This window comes from Solea solea, chromosome 5 (genome assembly GCF_958295425.1).
Source record: "Solea solea chromosome 5, fSolSol10.1, whole genome shotgun sequence".
Classification (NCBI taxonomy): Eukaryota; Metazoa; Chordata; class Actinopteri; order Pleuronectiformes; family Soleidae; genus Solea; species Solea solea.
This window is the reverse complement of record NC_081138.1, coordinates 27,924,609-27,942,387: the sequence shown is the minus strand read 5'-3', so window position 1 is coordinate 27,942,387 and position 17,779 is coordinate 27,924,609. Positions and strand designations below refer to the sequence as shown.

At 40.4% G+C, this 17,779-nt stretch overlaps 1 protein-coding gene across 1 annotated transcript; it reads left to right on the top strand.

The window, feature by feature from the left end:
* The first annotated feature begins 209 nt into the window (after positions 1 to 209).
* On the top strand, positions 210 to 17,435 carry scg3 (secretogranin III). Its single transcript, XM_058630344.1, has 12 exons — positions 210 to 695; positions 1,505 to 1,557; positions 1,681 to 1,723; positions 1,928 to 2,155; positions 4,811 to 4,953; positions 5,256 to 5,414; positions 6,244 to 6,490; positions 6,814 to 6,930; positions 10,761 to 10,841; positions 12,311 to 12,421; positions 13,289 to 13,378; positions 16,810 to 17,435. Exons 1-12 carry the CDS (start codon positions 593 to 595, stop codon positions 16,926 to 16,928), a joined length of 1,494 nt encoding a protein of 497 aa, XP_058486327.1. The 5' UTR covers positions 210 to 592; the 3' UTR covers positions 16,929 to 17,435.
* The last annotated feature ends 344 nt before the right edge of the window (positions 17,436 to 17,779 follow it).

Below are 17,779 nucleotides of genomic sequence, written 5' to 3'. Positions count from 1 at the left end.
TATACAGTATATATGTATATATATACCAAAAAAAATGACATTTAACAGATTAAGTAAATTATTAGTTCCAGCCCTATGATGGACTCATCAGGTTCTGCTGTTATATCCTGGTAAGACACTTCTTGCAGTGTTCTCCTCCCCCTCCTTCTCTTCCTCCTCCTCCTCCTCCTCCTCCTGCTCCTCAGTGAGGACAGAGGGGGGCAGGTCTTGTTGGACCGTGCTCTATTACAGCCTCTGGCAGGTGAAGCTGCAGCTCACACGGGGCCGTGAAGAGCCTCACAGCTTATCTGCTTATAATTACACAAAGGTGACCTGCTTTAAGCGCAGAGGCTCGTCAGCAGCTCCAGAGCAGCAGCAGCAGCAGCAGCAACAGCAGCAGCCGGAGATCCACTAAAGCTCCATCCGCGTCCTGTGCGTCACACACGGCGGCGGAAGCACCACCGAAGCGTCCGCGGCAGTTTCAGCACCAGCGGGCGGCTGGAGCTCAGCGGAGCTGTCCACGCATTCAGCACTTTTTCCTTCTTCTTCTTCTTCTTCTGGAGGAGAAGCCAGAGCTCAGAGGTCTGCACACCTGGACAACCCTTGTTTCAGGATGGCGTCAAAACACGTCGGCCTTTTTGTCCTTTTCCAGCTTTTACTTGTGACTGTGCTGAGCCAGGTTTCTGCTTTCCCCACACCTACAGCTTCAGCACACGGTGAGTTTGTTGTTGGACGCAAGAACGAGGCCACTATCGCATCTTTGTAACAATCGCTACATACGTTTTAGGGATAAATGGAAACAAAGAAGGCGAATTTAAAAAAAGGTCAAAAAAGACTAATGACACTTTGAGTGAGAGAACAAGCTACTACACAATAAATATTCTGATTATAATCAAGCAGATATCGTATAATTAGTTATGCATTTGTATTCATTTTGAGTTTGTTATGACTTTAATTCTCGTTCTTTTTACTAGTTTTATAATTTTATAATGTATCTTCAAATATCTAACGTGTCTGTGCTGTGTTAGAAGTTTGTTAAATGATGCCTTTGTCTGCAAAACTCACATTGAACACTTGTTTTTTTTTTTTTTTAACTTGCACACATGAAGAACTAAAGGTGTCTTTGTCTTTTGTTACAGGTTTTGTGGCGTCTTTGTAAACCTAATTATGTCTGATCTAAATTAAGTTAGAGGACTTAGGAAGCAGTGCCTTGTTGTGTTCAGCAGGAGACTGATTTTTGTTTTTTAACGCGCCTGGTTGCCTGTTGTCAGGCCGCCTGCTCTATTTTCACCGCAGTTTAATCTTTTCTTTGATAATCCGATTAAGCTCTGCCTTTGCTGTGGCGAGCCAGCAGAGGCGGCGTTCACATTATAGAGACAAAAAACAACACAACATTAACAACAGTGATACTATATTTTATTTGTAGAGCACTTTTCAAGACACACACGACAACACACAATTCTACATTAAAAACACATAGATTATGGTAGATTATTAATTGCAGGCATTTTATTTTTCTTTGCAGATAAAACTGTGAACATAAGAGAGTTGACAGAGGAAAAACCACTACAGGAGCAGGTGAGACCACAGCACAATTTGTTCATCCAATATCCTGCCAAACGGAGTTTATGGTCACACAAATAGCAAACATTATTAATCTGAGTGGAAATGATTTGTTCAATGTCCATTATTTCCCCGCAGATTGCTGAGGCGGACAGCGTGAAGGTCGCAGTCCAGTCAGCTGGTAAGAGGAAACCCTTATTCCCAATCAATGAATGGCTTTATTTCCGCTTGCTCACTGGATTCATGTTACCACACCTCTTCCAGTAAAGCAGGCCTCCTCTGCAATGAGAAGTCACAACTGTATTAGAGCCACACTGATGTCAGAGGAGTTGGTCTCATCATTGCTTATTATATTTCCGTGGTTTCATGGTTCTGTGTCTCTCAGAGAGCAGACGTCCCTCTGCGGCCAAGGACACAGAGTCGGAGCAGGAGCGCGATGACTTGACTCTGCTCAAGTCGCTGGCCGATGGCCAGAAGTCAAAGGACACAACTGTGGCACCGGCGGAGAAGGAGGATCAATATGTTCCTGATGAATCAGATTCCACCAAGAGCCGACGTCTGGCTGAGGACTACGACTCCACCAAGAACGGAATGGACAACGACAAGTACCAGGGTATGAACACCAGTCACCATGCACTGACACACACTCAGTACGTAATCAGGCTATGGCATAGTCCGACTAAGACAGGCAATCAGACAACTTGCAGAGTCTGAGTATACGATGAAATTGAATTATTGGCTGTGCACGTCTGACTCCGCCTCCATAGGTGGCGCTGTATCTCTATGAGTTAGTGAGGATTGAATAGGTTTCCTGTTGACCTTTATGTCACAGAAAACTAGACTAGTTCGATTTTAGTTGGACTGACATGTTTACATGACATTAAGATAACTGAATTATTGTCTTAGTCTGACTAAGACTAGCTCGATTTTAGTCGGACTAACGTGTTTACATGACATGAAGAGAATTCAATTATTGTCTTAGTCCGACCAAGACTAGCTCGTTTTTAGTCTGACTAACGTGTCTACATGACATTAAGAGAACTGAATTATTGTCTTAGTCCGACTAAGAGTAGCTAAATTTTAGTCGGACTAACACGTTTACATGACATTAAAAGAACTGAATTATTGTCTTAGTCTAAGACTAGCTCGCTTTTATTCAGACTAACTTGTTTACATGACATGAAGAGAATGCAATTATTGTCTTAGTCCGACTAAGAGTAACTCAATTTTAGTCAGACTAACATGTTTACTTGACATTAAGAGAACTGAATTATTCTCTTAGTCCAACTAAGACTAGCTTGATTTTATTCAGACTAAGGTGTTTACATGACATTAAGAGAACTGAATTATTGGACTTAGTCCGACTAAAATCAGACTTTTAACATGCATGTAAACTCACTGACTGTGGGTAAAGTGGTTGGTGAATGTTACATTGCTTTGTTGTCAAAATATTGTACATTAATACCAGTTAAGATTTCAATGCATGATCAAGGTTGTCCCTTAATTCCTTAATTTTATTAAGCAGTATATCTAGTTTGATGAGAAAACAAGACATTGTTGGATGTTTGGGAAACACAGAGCAACATTTTCTGACATTTTGTGTTCCAAAAAAGCAATAGATGACGAGATAGGTTGTTTGGAAAGTAAAATAAAGTAAATAATTGACAGATTTATCAGGCTGTAACTAATAGAGCCACCAGGCAGACATTTTAATAAAGAGTAGGCAGACAGAACACGCGTGGGGATAAATGCAGAGAGAGAGAGAGACAGAGACAGAGACAGAGACAGAGTCAAAGACAGGACACGTGCATGTCAGAGGAAAAGATTATGTTCTCTGTGGCTGTGAAGGCACATGCTTCTTCCTTACAGAGGACGTGTAAGTGCATGGCATTTGGATTTTAGACCTAGAAATACAGGAAAATTTACAGAAAATGACTTTGATAAAAATGCACTCAGTCTGTTGTAGTTTGCAAATGTTTACCTACAGTAAAACTCAGTATATTTGGCATTTATCTACAGTGGATCCGCACACATTTCACCGTGTAAGCAAGTAATCTTAACTCCAAACGTCAGTGTGAAACGGCAGCGTCTCTGCGGCGAGGTGACTCACACACACACACAAAAAGAGCTGAGTGCTGTTCTAACATTGATTCACGAGCTCAGCCCGGCAATGACAAACAGCTTGTCAGGTAACGCTGCGTCTAAAATTAGCAAGTCCAGGTTTTATATCTAATATCCTACAGCGAGACAAGAATAGGCCTCGCCGTTAGAAGGTAGATCACTGATGATTCCACTGTCTGTGAAAGACAAAAGCATTCTGTGTTCAGTGTGTATTTTTATTTTTGGATGTAAAAAAGTTCTGGTTTAATCTGTGGGAATGGAGAAGTGGATAATTAAAAAGTAAAGACGGACGCATGAAGGATTTATGTAACTTTGAAAGTTCCTTATGTCAAATTGATCGAGCCAAGCAGATGTTATGTGGGACTCAGAACACATTTTTTACATAAGAACATTTTTACAAACACCTACACTGTTTTGAGGGAGGAATTTTCTGCTAAATCACAGCAATACACGGCACTATACTATAATTTATTCAGTTCTGTGTGAAATGCTGTATTTGTACAGTAAATGACTGCTAAATCACAGAAATACAAGGTTGACTAATGCGTTCATGTAGGAAATGACTTCTGAATGACCTTAACTATATAGGTACAGTTACATAATGTATTTTATACAGGAAATCACTTTTTAATCTTAGAAGTATGAAGTACTTTGAAGTACTTTTACTGTAACGTTTCAGTTTACTACTGTATGTATACAAGAAGAATTATTGCTAAATCACAGTAATATCAGGCAGTACTACTGTAATGTTGCTGTTAACTATTGTATTTGTTCAGGAAATCACTTTGAAATAAAATACTGTATTTTTACAAGAAAGTACAGTGAAAGCACAGTGATACGAGTCATTTATACTCTAATGTTGCAGTTAAATAAGGAATTTATATAGAAAAATGACAGTTAAATCAATAAAATATGGCAAAATTACTCTTTTGATACAGTAATGTAAATATTACAGTAAGTTACTGTTAAAGTACAACATCTGCTACACGAGTAATGCAAGTAAGTCAATTATTTTACACTTGGAATAGATAAACTGGGCTTTTTGAAGTATAAGGTGGGGGGTGGGGGGGTGGAATAACAACATTTATTTGGTTTTCTGCGAATGACTCACTTCACAAATGATAACTCGAGCCTTGTCTCCTCTCAGACGACCCGGAGAGCCTCCACCAGGTGGACGGGACTCCGCTGACAGCAGAGGACATTGTGCAGAAAATTGCAAACAAGATCTACGAGGAGGACGACAGAGGCGTGTTTGACAGGATTGTCTCCAAACTGCTCAAACTGGGCCTGGTGGGTTGTGAGTTTGTTATTTTCACACACTGCTGGGTGTCGCGCCACGTGCAGTGTGACATTTTCTCAGCGGGAGCTTCATCTCTCGCTCGACACTCCGTGGTTTCTCACCAGGAGCAGCTGCGACGTGTGCACTGTGCTTTTTTTTGCTTGGTTGTAAATTACTACTCTCTGACAGTCAATAAGTAGTTTTGCCGGGGTGTCACAGATGCTGCGGGGACAACATAAGATATTCAGTGCATGTTGTTTTGTTTCAGTACATCTTGTTTTTCAGTCTGTCCCCCTCCTGTCTTCTCCCGTAGATCACAGATAGTCAGGCGGACACGCTGGAGTACCAGGTGGCCGAGGCTCTGCAGGATCTCATCACGAAAAACGCCAGGAAGAACGAGATTGAGGACACGGAGAGCGACGACCGAGAGACCAGGGGAGAGCAGGACGACCAGGAATCAGACATAAACTTGGTAACACCCTCAAGAGATCAATGATATATTTAAAGCTCCGCTCCCCTGACCCCAGAGGAATTCTGTCTAATGACCAAAACACTGCCTGTGCCTCTACATAACGTATGCTTAGGCAATCCCAGCTTTATTTTGCAGCAGAATTCATTTCTGAAACCGGTTGCTCGTGGTCTTAATCGCTTCAGGTCTTCAGTCGAAGTCAGTTTTGTAAAATCATGTTTTCATCTGGAGGAAAAGAGATGATAGAGCACTGCACATAAGAGTGGACCCCAGTGTAGGTTGTCTGATTGCAGGTGGACATCTGCAAACCTCCAATTTCCAAAACTGACATGGGGTCGATGTAATTTCAAATCTCGAGAGGCTACAAATTGGGACTTTGTTTTGCAACCGGGAGCTGAAAAACAAATCGATTTCAGGAAAACGACCCAGCACGGAGGTCTCAAACGCTTGTTTGTGGTGTTAAAATGTGTTATTTCTGTCTGTTTTTTTGATATTTGATTCATTTTACATCATAAATATGTTTATTTGTTGGGGACTTGATATTATTCCATAACAAAATATACACTTTTATGCTGAAACTCTGTAAAATATCATCACAAATCTCATTATTTTGGCATCACAATGAAACATGGATGTGTTTTTTTTGACCAGACTAGATGCCCATTGGCCCCTTGGTCATTTGAGTTTGAGACCTCGTGACCTGGAGGATCAGTCACTTAATCAGGAAGAGGCGCGAAGCTCTTGATCTCACGCTTTTCCCCCATGTCAAATCATCAAACTAGATCTTTTATTATCATTTGATTGCTAAAATAAATATGGATGACATTCCCAGGACCAGTGGGAGGCGCCCAGCCGCCGTTACAACGAAGACGAGGGCGACAATGAGGATGAGGACGACGAGGATGACGATGAGAGCGAGGATGAGGTGGAAAGGGACGCGGAGGAAGACGGCGCCAACGCGCCCGACAACACCTGGGACAAAGATACCAAAGAGGGCAACGAGGTCAGCGACGACGACGGCCTCCAGGACCTGCAGTACTTCCCCAACTTCTACCGACTCCTCAAGAGCCTCGACTCAGGTGAACACGCCAACACAAACGAGTTACATCACCGTCCTTTCTTCACAGCGCCCTCCATCCAAAGATAGAAGACTCTTCACATGAAGAACAGGACCAGATCGATGCTGTTGTCATGGCAATATCATTCAAAGATGAGGCAAGGCTTGTCTTTCCCTGGATGCTTCTTCCCTGGGAGGAAGCCCTGATGAAACAAACTAATTATTTATACTGCTGGCATCATGACCCCCACAGTCTAACACTATGTGGTAACATTAGCGCCACGGTAACCAATTAGGTTGCTAAAAGGTGTTCCCCGGTTTGCTGGGGTTTTTTTTTTGTTGCAGCTCAAGACGCTCAGGAGAGGGAGACGTTGATCACCATCATGAAGACGCTGATTGACTTTGTGAAGATGATGGTGAAGTACGGCACCATCACGCCCGAGGAGGGCGTGTCCTATCTGGGTAAGACCGATTTCCATTTGCATTTAGTTGAGTTTGGACTAATCCCAGTCCTCGTCCCAGTGTGCGAGCACAAGTGGGCGAATCCATTTATTGAATACGCAACCGTTCTACATGGATGTCACAGAGCAAAACAACATTAGCTGGTGGCTGCTGGTTGGTACCGAATCAAGCGCCATTCCATTGTTGTGGTTGTCTTTATCTTCTGTGTACAAGCTTCGTCTTCTCTTATTTCAGCGGGTGGGTAGCAGCTGTGGAGCAGTTTGGCTTCAGTTGAAATATACTGTCCGTGCAATAGTAATTAGAGTCTCAAACACATTATCTGGGTGTGTGAGTCTGACAATTGCAGTGTTATGTGCGTAGTAAAGGTCTGTTTTGTTCTCTGTGACACCTAGTATTGCTTAGGATTATCCATATCCGGTCGGGTTATGACAATAACATGTTAGGAGAATAACTCCTAACATGTTATGGATTTTTTGTTAACAAGAACCCATAAATCTGAAGTTAAAGAGGAGAAAAACAGTCTTTGTGAATGATTGGTCTTCATCTTTTTTTTTTGTTAGAAATTTGCCACTGAAAAACAAACATGGTCTCAGTGTTTTTTTGTTATACTTTTACAAAATGTTTTGCTAACATTTTATATATATGTATATATAAATATATATATATATACATATATACATACTACATACATATATATGTATGTAGTACATTCATTCTATTTTTGGTTTAAACTTGGATGAAAGATTTAGAATTTCACTTTCAATTATTCATATTAGCATACGCACATTTTCCTTTATCTCTACATATACATATATATCTATATACAGTATAGATATAGATATATGTCTTATATATATCTCTGGATATATTACTGCGGTTGTGTGTGTTCAGGCGCGCTAGTTTCCTGGAGCCAGTGCAGTGGAGCGTGAAGCCTGCACAGACAGATTAGTGTCAGGGGGCCCCCGACAAAACCAGGCCGCTTTTTATGACCGACCATCACATCGGTAATCAGTGACCAGGTCAGATATCTGAAAGGAACAGCTGTCTTTAACATCTCTCTGTGTTGAAATGGTTTTTTAGTGGCAGTCTGAACAAACACAGTAGATAAGTCTTTATATTGTGTATTTCTTCCTTGAGCATGGAATATGGAAAATAAAACAGAGAAATGCAACCAATCGTCGCATTTGAGGAGTATAAAACCTTAGTGCTTACTCTTTTAAATATAAACAAACTTAAAATGAGTTCACACAATGCTAATCTGAGTCTACATACAGTGAATATCGCGATTTTTCCCATGATACACTGGGAAATCGCGATATTTTGCATTCGGTTTTTAGACAGACTATCAATTTTTTTGACGGTTGTTACAAACAAACATTCAAGTTCTTGTGGGTAGTGTAAAAATAAATGGCGGCTTCAGAATGGGCATTGTGTATTCTTATGACGTCTTATCACAGCGGGTTGCTACGTGTTGCAGCTTTAGAAACTGCTGGAAACTGACTGAACTCTCGCCTAAAAACACATAAGAGTTGTCATTTTAAGCTCACTGGACTATGTTCATGACGTGTACATCACACCGAAATAGCCACAATCACGTAGTATGACTAAGGCTGACCTTTGTAAGCTGTAGAAGGGTTAATCAGTTCTTCCTCACGCAGCAGCAGCAGCAGCAGCAGCAGGTGGCTGTTGTTGTTTTTTCCATTATCGCTGACCAATTCACCATCACAACATTTAAAAAAAAACACAAGGCATATACAGTTACAGAGGATGTGAGTTTCCTAGGCAACCCCTGGCTGGTCTTATGGCTGTATAGCTTGTGAGGAGGACATAATAGGACGGACAGAACACCATCACCTAGCAACATTTTAGCGCTCACCTCCCCTACGAGCTGCGATGCTCCAGTGAGTCATCCAGATGAATGCACACAAGTGTCAATCAACGCTAATCTGCCCGAGGCTGATGCAGGACGGAAGATTGAGAGCGAGATAGAGGGGAGGTAATGTAGAGGAAGAGGGGGGGCTGTCCCTGTGTGAGTGGGTGGGGGGTGAGGAAGAAATAATGGGTTTTCCAGTGTATAACAGGTGGGTGAAGGCAGCTTGAATATATGGAGAGGGCACGAGGGAGAGTGAGACAGTTCCACAAAAGAAAGAAGAAGAAAAAACACGAGCAAGAGAACAAATAAACCGCTTCACTAATAAATAAATAAATAAATAAGTCAGTTATATTTACACACAAAGATAAGAAACTATATTGATCAAAAACAGATGGAAAAAAAAACTCTCGGATAATTTTTGTGCAATTTGCATGTGTAATTCTCTGTAAGCCCACAAATTTCCACTTCTAATAATATTATTATTATTATTATTATTATTATTATTATTATTATTATTATTAATAATAATAATAATAATAATAATACATCAGATTTTTATAGCACTTTTCAGGTCACGCAGAGACGCTTTAACAAGAAAACAACAAAAAGAAAGATGCTGTGTTCTGTGCTTGGTTCTGGTGACGGGGGTCAGGAGGTTGGATGTGTTCAGATGGGAGACTGTGGGTGGGGGGGAGAAGGTCAGCGAGGTAAGAGAGGGGGGCAAGGTTATTGAGGGCTTTGTCGGTGATGTGGAGAATCTTTAATCTTTGTCTGACAGTTTACTGGAAAAAGAAGAACGGTGAAGTCACAAAACAGACAGATCCTTGTCCACGTCCTTTATATTTATGCTTTCCACAGTTTCCCAGCACAAACTGCTCCGCTGCAGTGCTGTGTCAAGCCTTTGTTTTTCCTCCCTCTGCTTGCTGTTGTTCTTATTGTTTCCAGAAACAGAAAAGTCAAAAATACTTCTCCTCGACTCTCCATATTCCATATTCTGTGCAGTCATACGCTCTCTTCTTGGCTGCTTCACCCTCTTCTGCTTCCTCCAATTTCCACCTTCATTTCTTCCTAACCTCTGCTTCCATTTCTGTGACACCTGCCACGTTCACTCACTCACTCACTCACTCACTCGTTTCATCCACATGCTGTCACTTTCTCGTTGGCAGCAAAGATGTCAAAATGTACAACTCGTCGTTTTGAAACGCCTAGTTGAAGACATTTACACTCAATTTAGCACATATTTGTAAATTTGTAAGCAGATTATTCATATGATTAAAAAAAATAAACTTACTTTAAGAGGAAGCTCGTTTGCAAAGAGATATTTAATGATAATATCACAAAATTGTGGTGATTTATTGAAGAAATGACTAGCAAATTCTGGCTGTGCTCTCATAATATTAAAAGTCTACAGTATCACTGCTAGATTTTGAAATTTCTGTTGATCCATGTTGTGTTTGTCACTAATCCAGAGGAAACTAGTTGACGTTTAGCTCCCTTTGAATCTTAAAATCTGTGTCTGTGTCATTGCGTACGATGAGTCTTTTGGCTTTTAGATGTTTAAAGTAAAAACCTGTGACGCAGCAAACGTTCACGTCAGACACGTGTAAAGCACCAAGGGGGAAAAAATCAAGCTGTGTCGCTAATTGAATCGTGAATGTCATGGTGTTTTTTTTTTTTTTTTTTTATGCCGCATCATTCTCCCCTCAATGTTCGGGATGCTATGCATAAATTATGATAAACTAATGTGGAAAAAAAAGCAAGGCCGAGGTCAGGCACTTGAAAAAGTACTCTTAATGAATTAGTCCAAGCCCCCTTTTCTCATGATAATCGGCCTCTGAGTCACACAGCGAACAGCGAGGGACTCTTAAAAGCATGAGAGGTTTTCAGTTCATTATGTGAAATGACGACGCGGTGTGAATTCAATCTAAAGTTAATGTCCGACCTGTTTCCACGACAGAGAACCTGGACGCAGTGATCGCCATGCAGACCAAGAACAAGCTGGGAACGTCTCTCGGGCCGGACTTCACCGGACTCAACAGTAAATAACCCTCACTAATAATTATCCTGTGTTGATTAAATCAGCGGGGTCAAGTGTGATGAGGGATCTTGACCCTGTGGATGTTAATCCTTTATATGTGTGTGTGACACGTGCGGTAAAACACTGAGTTTCCAATTACAGCTGCTGTCAGTGATGTCATCTTTTGGCATTTCAATGCTGATCTGTGGAAATATATGATTCTGCTTTTACACCTTTATATGAGCCAATGATGCATGAAACTGCTTGACCTGAGCCTTTCAATATATTGAATGAACAACGCGCAAATATTTTAAATAAAAATACTAATACTGAAATCAAAAATACTAAACTTTGTCTGTTAAAATAAATAATCAATTATTTATGGAATCAGACTTGTGTCAACACTTTTCACAAAGTAAATAAAATGTCGATTTCATCATTTAAAAAATATTGTATTTCATTGTTTTTATTGAAAATACACCGGATTTGTTGTTTGCACCGTGGTTTATTGTTTGTGGGCGGGCCTTAGGAAGCTGCCTGCTGATTGGCTGCTGAGTTTAGGAGCGACAGTAATGATGGGTTTGGATTCGCTGTCCGTCTGGAAATATCTGACGTTTAACGATACTTACAATTATTTTGTCGGATGTCAACGGGGAACAAGTGAAAAGTGTTGAACATTGACACAAATCGAATTCTAAATAATTATTCCGAATTAAAGTTTTTTTTTTTTAATAATTAAAACAAGCTTTCTGTTTTTTCCGGCTTCTTTAAAGTAAATATTTTCTTGGTTTCATCGCTCAATTTCCCAAAGAAATCATTAAAACTGAAAAAAAAAAATTGGCATTTCAGCATTTCGATTTTTCATTTTATGAACCAAACAAGTGCTCGATTAATCCAGAAAATAATCAACAGATTAATCGTTGGTTGCAGCTCTATTATCGAGTTTTGAACAAAGTAAACTTGTATAATAACAAAAACTTGGCTGATTAATTGAATAAATTCATCTGATGTAGATTATGTAAAATGAAAATGATCGTGTAACTCTGGTTACTGGAAATTTGAAAAGTTAAAAAAGCTAACATCGGATATCGGAAGTTCATATAATTTGCTATAATACTTAAATATCACATTCAGACCGGCCCATTAAAAATAAGGCTACAACCACAACCACAGCAAGCCTTGTTCCAGTAGAGGAGAACTAATTCCATCAAGCAGCACCTATAAAAGTCAACAGTGCACACAACACGTCTCCTTTAAACTGTCAACGTGACATTTCAGTGATTTATGTGTCGTATTATTTTTAAAGTTGAAAGGAACGATATCAAATCAAAGATAACTTTGTTGACCCCACAGGAAATTTCCTCTTGTGCTGCAGAAACTGCACAACAATGGACAATAAAAAAAGCTTAGAAATGAGTAGAAAACAACTAAGAAATATTAGGAGTGAAGTGACACGTTTCAATGATCCGTGCGCTTTCCTTTTCCCGTAGAGAAAAACCTGGACGAGGACGACAACACCAAGGCCGAGGCCGCCAAGATGCAGAAGGAGTACGAGAACCTGAAAGACTCAACCAAGGAGGAGCAGCCTTCATCTGAGACCAGTCAGTCCACTTCACCACTCACTACCACAGCAAACACAAATAGCTTTCCTTTTTGTTTCGAGTCAAATGTCTCAAATATATCCCAGTGTAGTCCTGGCCAATCATAGTTAACTGTGTGTTTGTTAACGTACATTAGATTTGATTTCACACTCACGAGCGAAGCTTTGCCACGGCCGCCGTTAATCTTTGTCCCGGTCCAGCGTCGTCTAGAGCATCCATCGGTAATCTGACGCACAGGAATACACGCGTAAAAATGAGAGTCAGAATAAAACACGCAAGAGCCAGATTACCAGCACAGCAGGACAGTTATTTAACTCTGAGTAATGCCTATACTGAAGTTACAGAATTCTTTTAGAATGCATCATAATCCACATTTAATGTGCTTAACATATACTGCACACACGTTGTGTCGTATTGAGATACCTGGGATTACAATCCAGGATGCCAGAAGTTTCCCACTGCAACTGAAATGTAAAAAATAACAAAACAAGTCTCAATGTGGTGTAAATAAAAAGGGATGAGCCAATATTTAGTGTTGATATTGGTCCACAAATGGTCCAAATGACAACATTTTAAATCCAATCGATCCCAAAACCGCAAATCTTGCACAAATGCTTCTCTAATAAAATGTTGGAATGTTTAGTTATTGATGAGAGCAGCAGAATATTTGTTCCACAGTTGTTGTTTTTTTAAATAGATGGGATCAGCACACATGTGTTGTTAGCAGCTCGGTAGTTTAAAAGATGTAAAAACCACTGTATCAGCAGACTAGAGGTGAAATTCAATTGTTGTCTACTTTCTAATACATTTTTATTAGTTTTTAAATGTCTGTCTTTTTTCTTTTCATTATTTCTTTCCTGAATTTAGATCAACCGGGCAAGTCAGAGGCGTATCTGGAGGCCATCAGGAAGAACATCGAGTGGCTAAAGAAACACAACAAAGAAGAAGGCAAAGACGGTGAGACATTCAGTATTTACTAAAACAAAAAAAAGATGATTATTATTATTATTTATTATGTCTTAAGTGAAATTATTGATGCTAGAAAAAGAAAGCAACCCTCAAGTTTTAAACCTTCATCTGCCACACGAAGCACTGAAGAACATACACTTTTAAGCTTCTTCTTTCTTTCTTTTTTTTGCCCTTAATTTGCAATTAAAATGAACATGGGACACCAGGACACACTCTTCACTCCACATCTCATGAATATGGATTATTCTTGGAGGAGTCTGCCCCTGATTCATTATGATACAGCCACTTTGTTCAGAGAAGTAATGTCCTGTTTGTTTGTTCCCTACGATGCACCTACAGTACCTGGTCCTTGACATGTATATGGTGTTGTGTGTGTGTGTGTGTACACACCTGGACATCATTATGCTAAACACAAAGCCAGGTTAGAGTGGAAAACTGCGGGGAGACACCACTGCAGAGATGAAGTCTTTGCCTGATTCATCTCCATAAAACAAAGACACCACCTCTGTCCCTATAAACACACACACACACACAAAGAAAACAAAGAAATAGAAATTCAACCCTAGATCCATAGATATCCCATTTCCAAGCGAAGACCCGGGTTAACACGCTTTAAAGCCGTCTTTGTCTGCTCTGTTGTTTGCCAGAGGCTCAACACAATCACGCAAATAGAGTTAGTATCAATGATCAATCGTTTATTCAGTCAAACGGATCGTCTACACCCACGGTTCCCAACATCGTTAAAAAAATAAATCATATTTGTGTATATTAAATTTAGGAAATCCCAATCACACACTCTTTCGGATGATCAGAACTCAATATCACCCAAATTAAAACCACGTTTTTTGGTCCAGCTTTAAATTTATTAAACCATTTATTACCTACACCTCTGTGTAGAGCTGAAACAATTACTCGATGAATCGATTACTAAATTAATCATCAACTCAGATCCATTTAAAGAGAGACCAGTGTAAATATGCAAAATAATAAGCACAAAATGAGAGCTTTATAGTTTTGGTATTTGGTATATTTAACCACCAATTTCTTTTTGAAACAGGCTTTTAACAATCTTGTAGTGATAGTATGTCATATCCTTACAGTAAATGTAAGCATTCATTAACTGAACTAGCGAGAAGAGCAGTGAAGCTTGTCTCGTCTCATCTATTCTCGCTGTTCAGGACTTTTGTGCACTCATGGTCATCACAGAAGGACGTAAAACAATTCCAGCTCAGTGTTATTTTTCTCTCCGTGCTCACTGGCCTGATTTATTCCGGGTAAATCGATAGATGAATCAGCCTCAAGTGAGTCGGAAAAAAAGAATTATTAATAGACAAAAGAAAAAACACATTTGACCCAAATTGGTGTTTGCATCTCAGACCGGGAGACAGAAAGAATATGTAACTGAGACTGGGTCTGTGGTGCTGCAGAGTGGAGGGGCCAGAGCAGCGGGGAACTTTTGTTTGATGCTCATCTCCCACCAGGCATTATATAGGACAGCTGATTAGCATTCTAGTGCGTGGAGTGGTTGTCCGGGACAACGGGAGCCTGCCCGCCCGCCTGTCAGTGATCGGGGCAGATGAGACAGACAGATAATGGCGTCAGACAAACACAGGGGTCACGACGTGCTTCCAAAATCGCCCAATTTTCCCCACAGAGCACCTGAAATGATCCACCACGAGCACAGCCCGATATCACACCGCTCTCTCGCGTCGCTCTCCTGACAAAGTGCAGCAGGGGCAAAACAAATGGCTCTTTCTAGCAAAAGAACAGCGTCATAGTAACAGAGACGGCAATGGGCCATTTATTGTGTTTACTCTACTAGAAGCACCCATTAGGACAATCTCAGTGTGTGTTTGTTTGCTTGTGTGTGTGTGTGTGTGTGTGTGTGTGTGTGTGTCAGCCTACGCGCTGCACAGATTAGCCGGGGGCGACCAGATGGACACAGAGGCCTCATACCGGTTTTGGCTCTCGGGCTCGTTACGGGGCAGGTTTCAGAGAAGCAGTCCAGTCTCTAATCACGTTGCGTTAATCCCACACACACACATACACACACACACACACATCATGTTGGTCGTCGACAAAGCAGCTGTACCTTGAAGCGGTGCGGTAAAATCGCAGCCGCTGTAAAATGTCACCACAACAAGTCGTGACGCGAATCTTCTCGTTCGAGAGAAGCTTTTTTTTTGCCTGCACTCTGAAACTAATCTGTTACGGTGAAAGACAGAGACAGATGGCACTTTTCCATGATGCGGTTACAGCTCTACTCGCCTCGACTTGACCCTTTTTTTTTTGCTTTTCCATTAGTGATAGTTCCTGGTACCTGGTGCCTGTTTTTAGCACCTGCTAAGAGGTTCCAAGATGTAGGAATCAAAGCGAACAATGTCGAACTGTAGATCAGTTTAAAAAGACTTCACAATCCTGAAAACATGCGTTAATCTCCAACATTTAGTAAGGACATTTCTATAATCTGTCTGGTGTCTTTAGCCACAGCACTGCCTGAAAGCCGGCGATCGTGAGCTGAATCACAACACGTTCAGTTGTATTTCAGTTCAGCGCTCCGGTCATGCAGGAAGTACTGAATTAGTATTCTTAATGAACTGATTCTAATGATTCATACACGGAAAATATGCTATGACGACAGCGCCCACGTTGAGGAGGGATTATAGTAATGGAAAACGACGTGACTGATACCAAACTGTGAAGAGTTGAGTAGAGCTGAGTAGAACTAGAACTATATAATGGAAGAGTGATGATGACGATATTATTTTCTCTCTGATATTTCTGGTGTCATTGTCTCAAGCATACAGCTTCGTCTGACCCTAATCCTTTGATAATGAATGACCGTGCCAGATTACAGCTTGTTTGGGTGTGCTGTCTGAGGAAGACGGTGCTTTTGATGTCTGATCTTTGCCGCAGCCTCATGATCTTCCTTCCTCCTTCCTCCTTTCCTTCCTTAATCCCGGGATTAAGTAAATCTCGATCTTTCTGGAGATTGTTTACACTTTCGTAAACATGTTTAAGTACATATACATAAATATATATAAGTACATTACAGTGAAGATAGAAAATTACAGATTGGGGAGACAGCGCATAAGTGTTGTTCAGTCATTTTTTATTTAAATTGAGTGGGTCTGTGACGATTAATCAATTTAATATCATTCAATTGCTAAATGATAAACTACTATGCTAATCAATTAGCTCCATAAATGTGAATTTTTTCAGGTTTCTTGAACATTTTAAACGATTAATCGAGGATGAAAATAATCCGAAATTGACCAACTTTGTTAGTTATTTTATCCAGTAGAATATAAATCAGCTTTTGACTGTCCTGATTCCTAAAGATCAGCATCAGCTTTATAAAAAAACCCATCTTGGTCTTCTCCTCTAATCTCTGGTTTTATAAACCTTTAATTCTCCAGACTACGATCTGTCCAAACTGAAGGACTTCATGGACCAGCAGGTCGACTCCTACATCGAGAAGGGCATCATCGCCAAGGACGAAGGCGACACCATCAAGAGGATCTACGGCAGCCTGTAACACTATCACCCGTCCACCCTCCAGCCGACCTCTGGACCTTAAAACACTGGACACCGAGTCTGACACTGCAATCTATGACTAAACACCCAACTATTCCCTTATTTCCCATAATGAACAGTGTATACTTCTTCAAGACTCCTCAGATAATCCCAATATGTACCAAGAAACAAGGATTTAATAATGCATTAACATCAATAAAGGCAGATTACCCCTTATATTTGCACGTCCAGGTGACAGAGTAATAAGCAGTAGAATAATGTTTTTACTGAGAGAAATCATTTACTTTAAACATGAATGTCCTGATGCAGTAGGTTTTGTTAACTATTTTGTCCCCAGATGATTTTTTTTATTATTTGCGACAAAAGAAAACACATTTATCACACTGTACTCATTACGTGTAACCTGTCTTAGCCTAATTATTATTATTTTACTTTACCCGAGTCTAAGTGTAAGATCTTAACGTGTTTCTTGCTTTTTACTTACCAAAAATATATTCGTTGTGTATCATGCTGTGCTCCTCCTGTTCTCTTCTGCCGTTATTGCTGGGGGGGAGGGGCCACTAGGGGGCGGCGTCTGTCTCATCTACTCTCTGCATGTCTCTGTGAGTGATTTCAACACTTGACAGAACAGTTCATTCTCTGTAGAGACACCAGATGAAGTATTTTTAAATGTAAATATCTGTGATTTTTTTTCCTAAAACTGTAAAAGCAATTAAACAAATTGCCTTTTCTTTACTCTTCATGTGCTCGGCGGTGGTGATGAAGCAGCAACCGACGAAAAAAAAAAACACATACACACTAAACACACCTGCATCGTCAGAGGGAGCAGGAAAAAAAACACATACACACTAA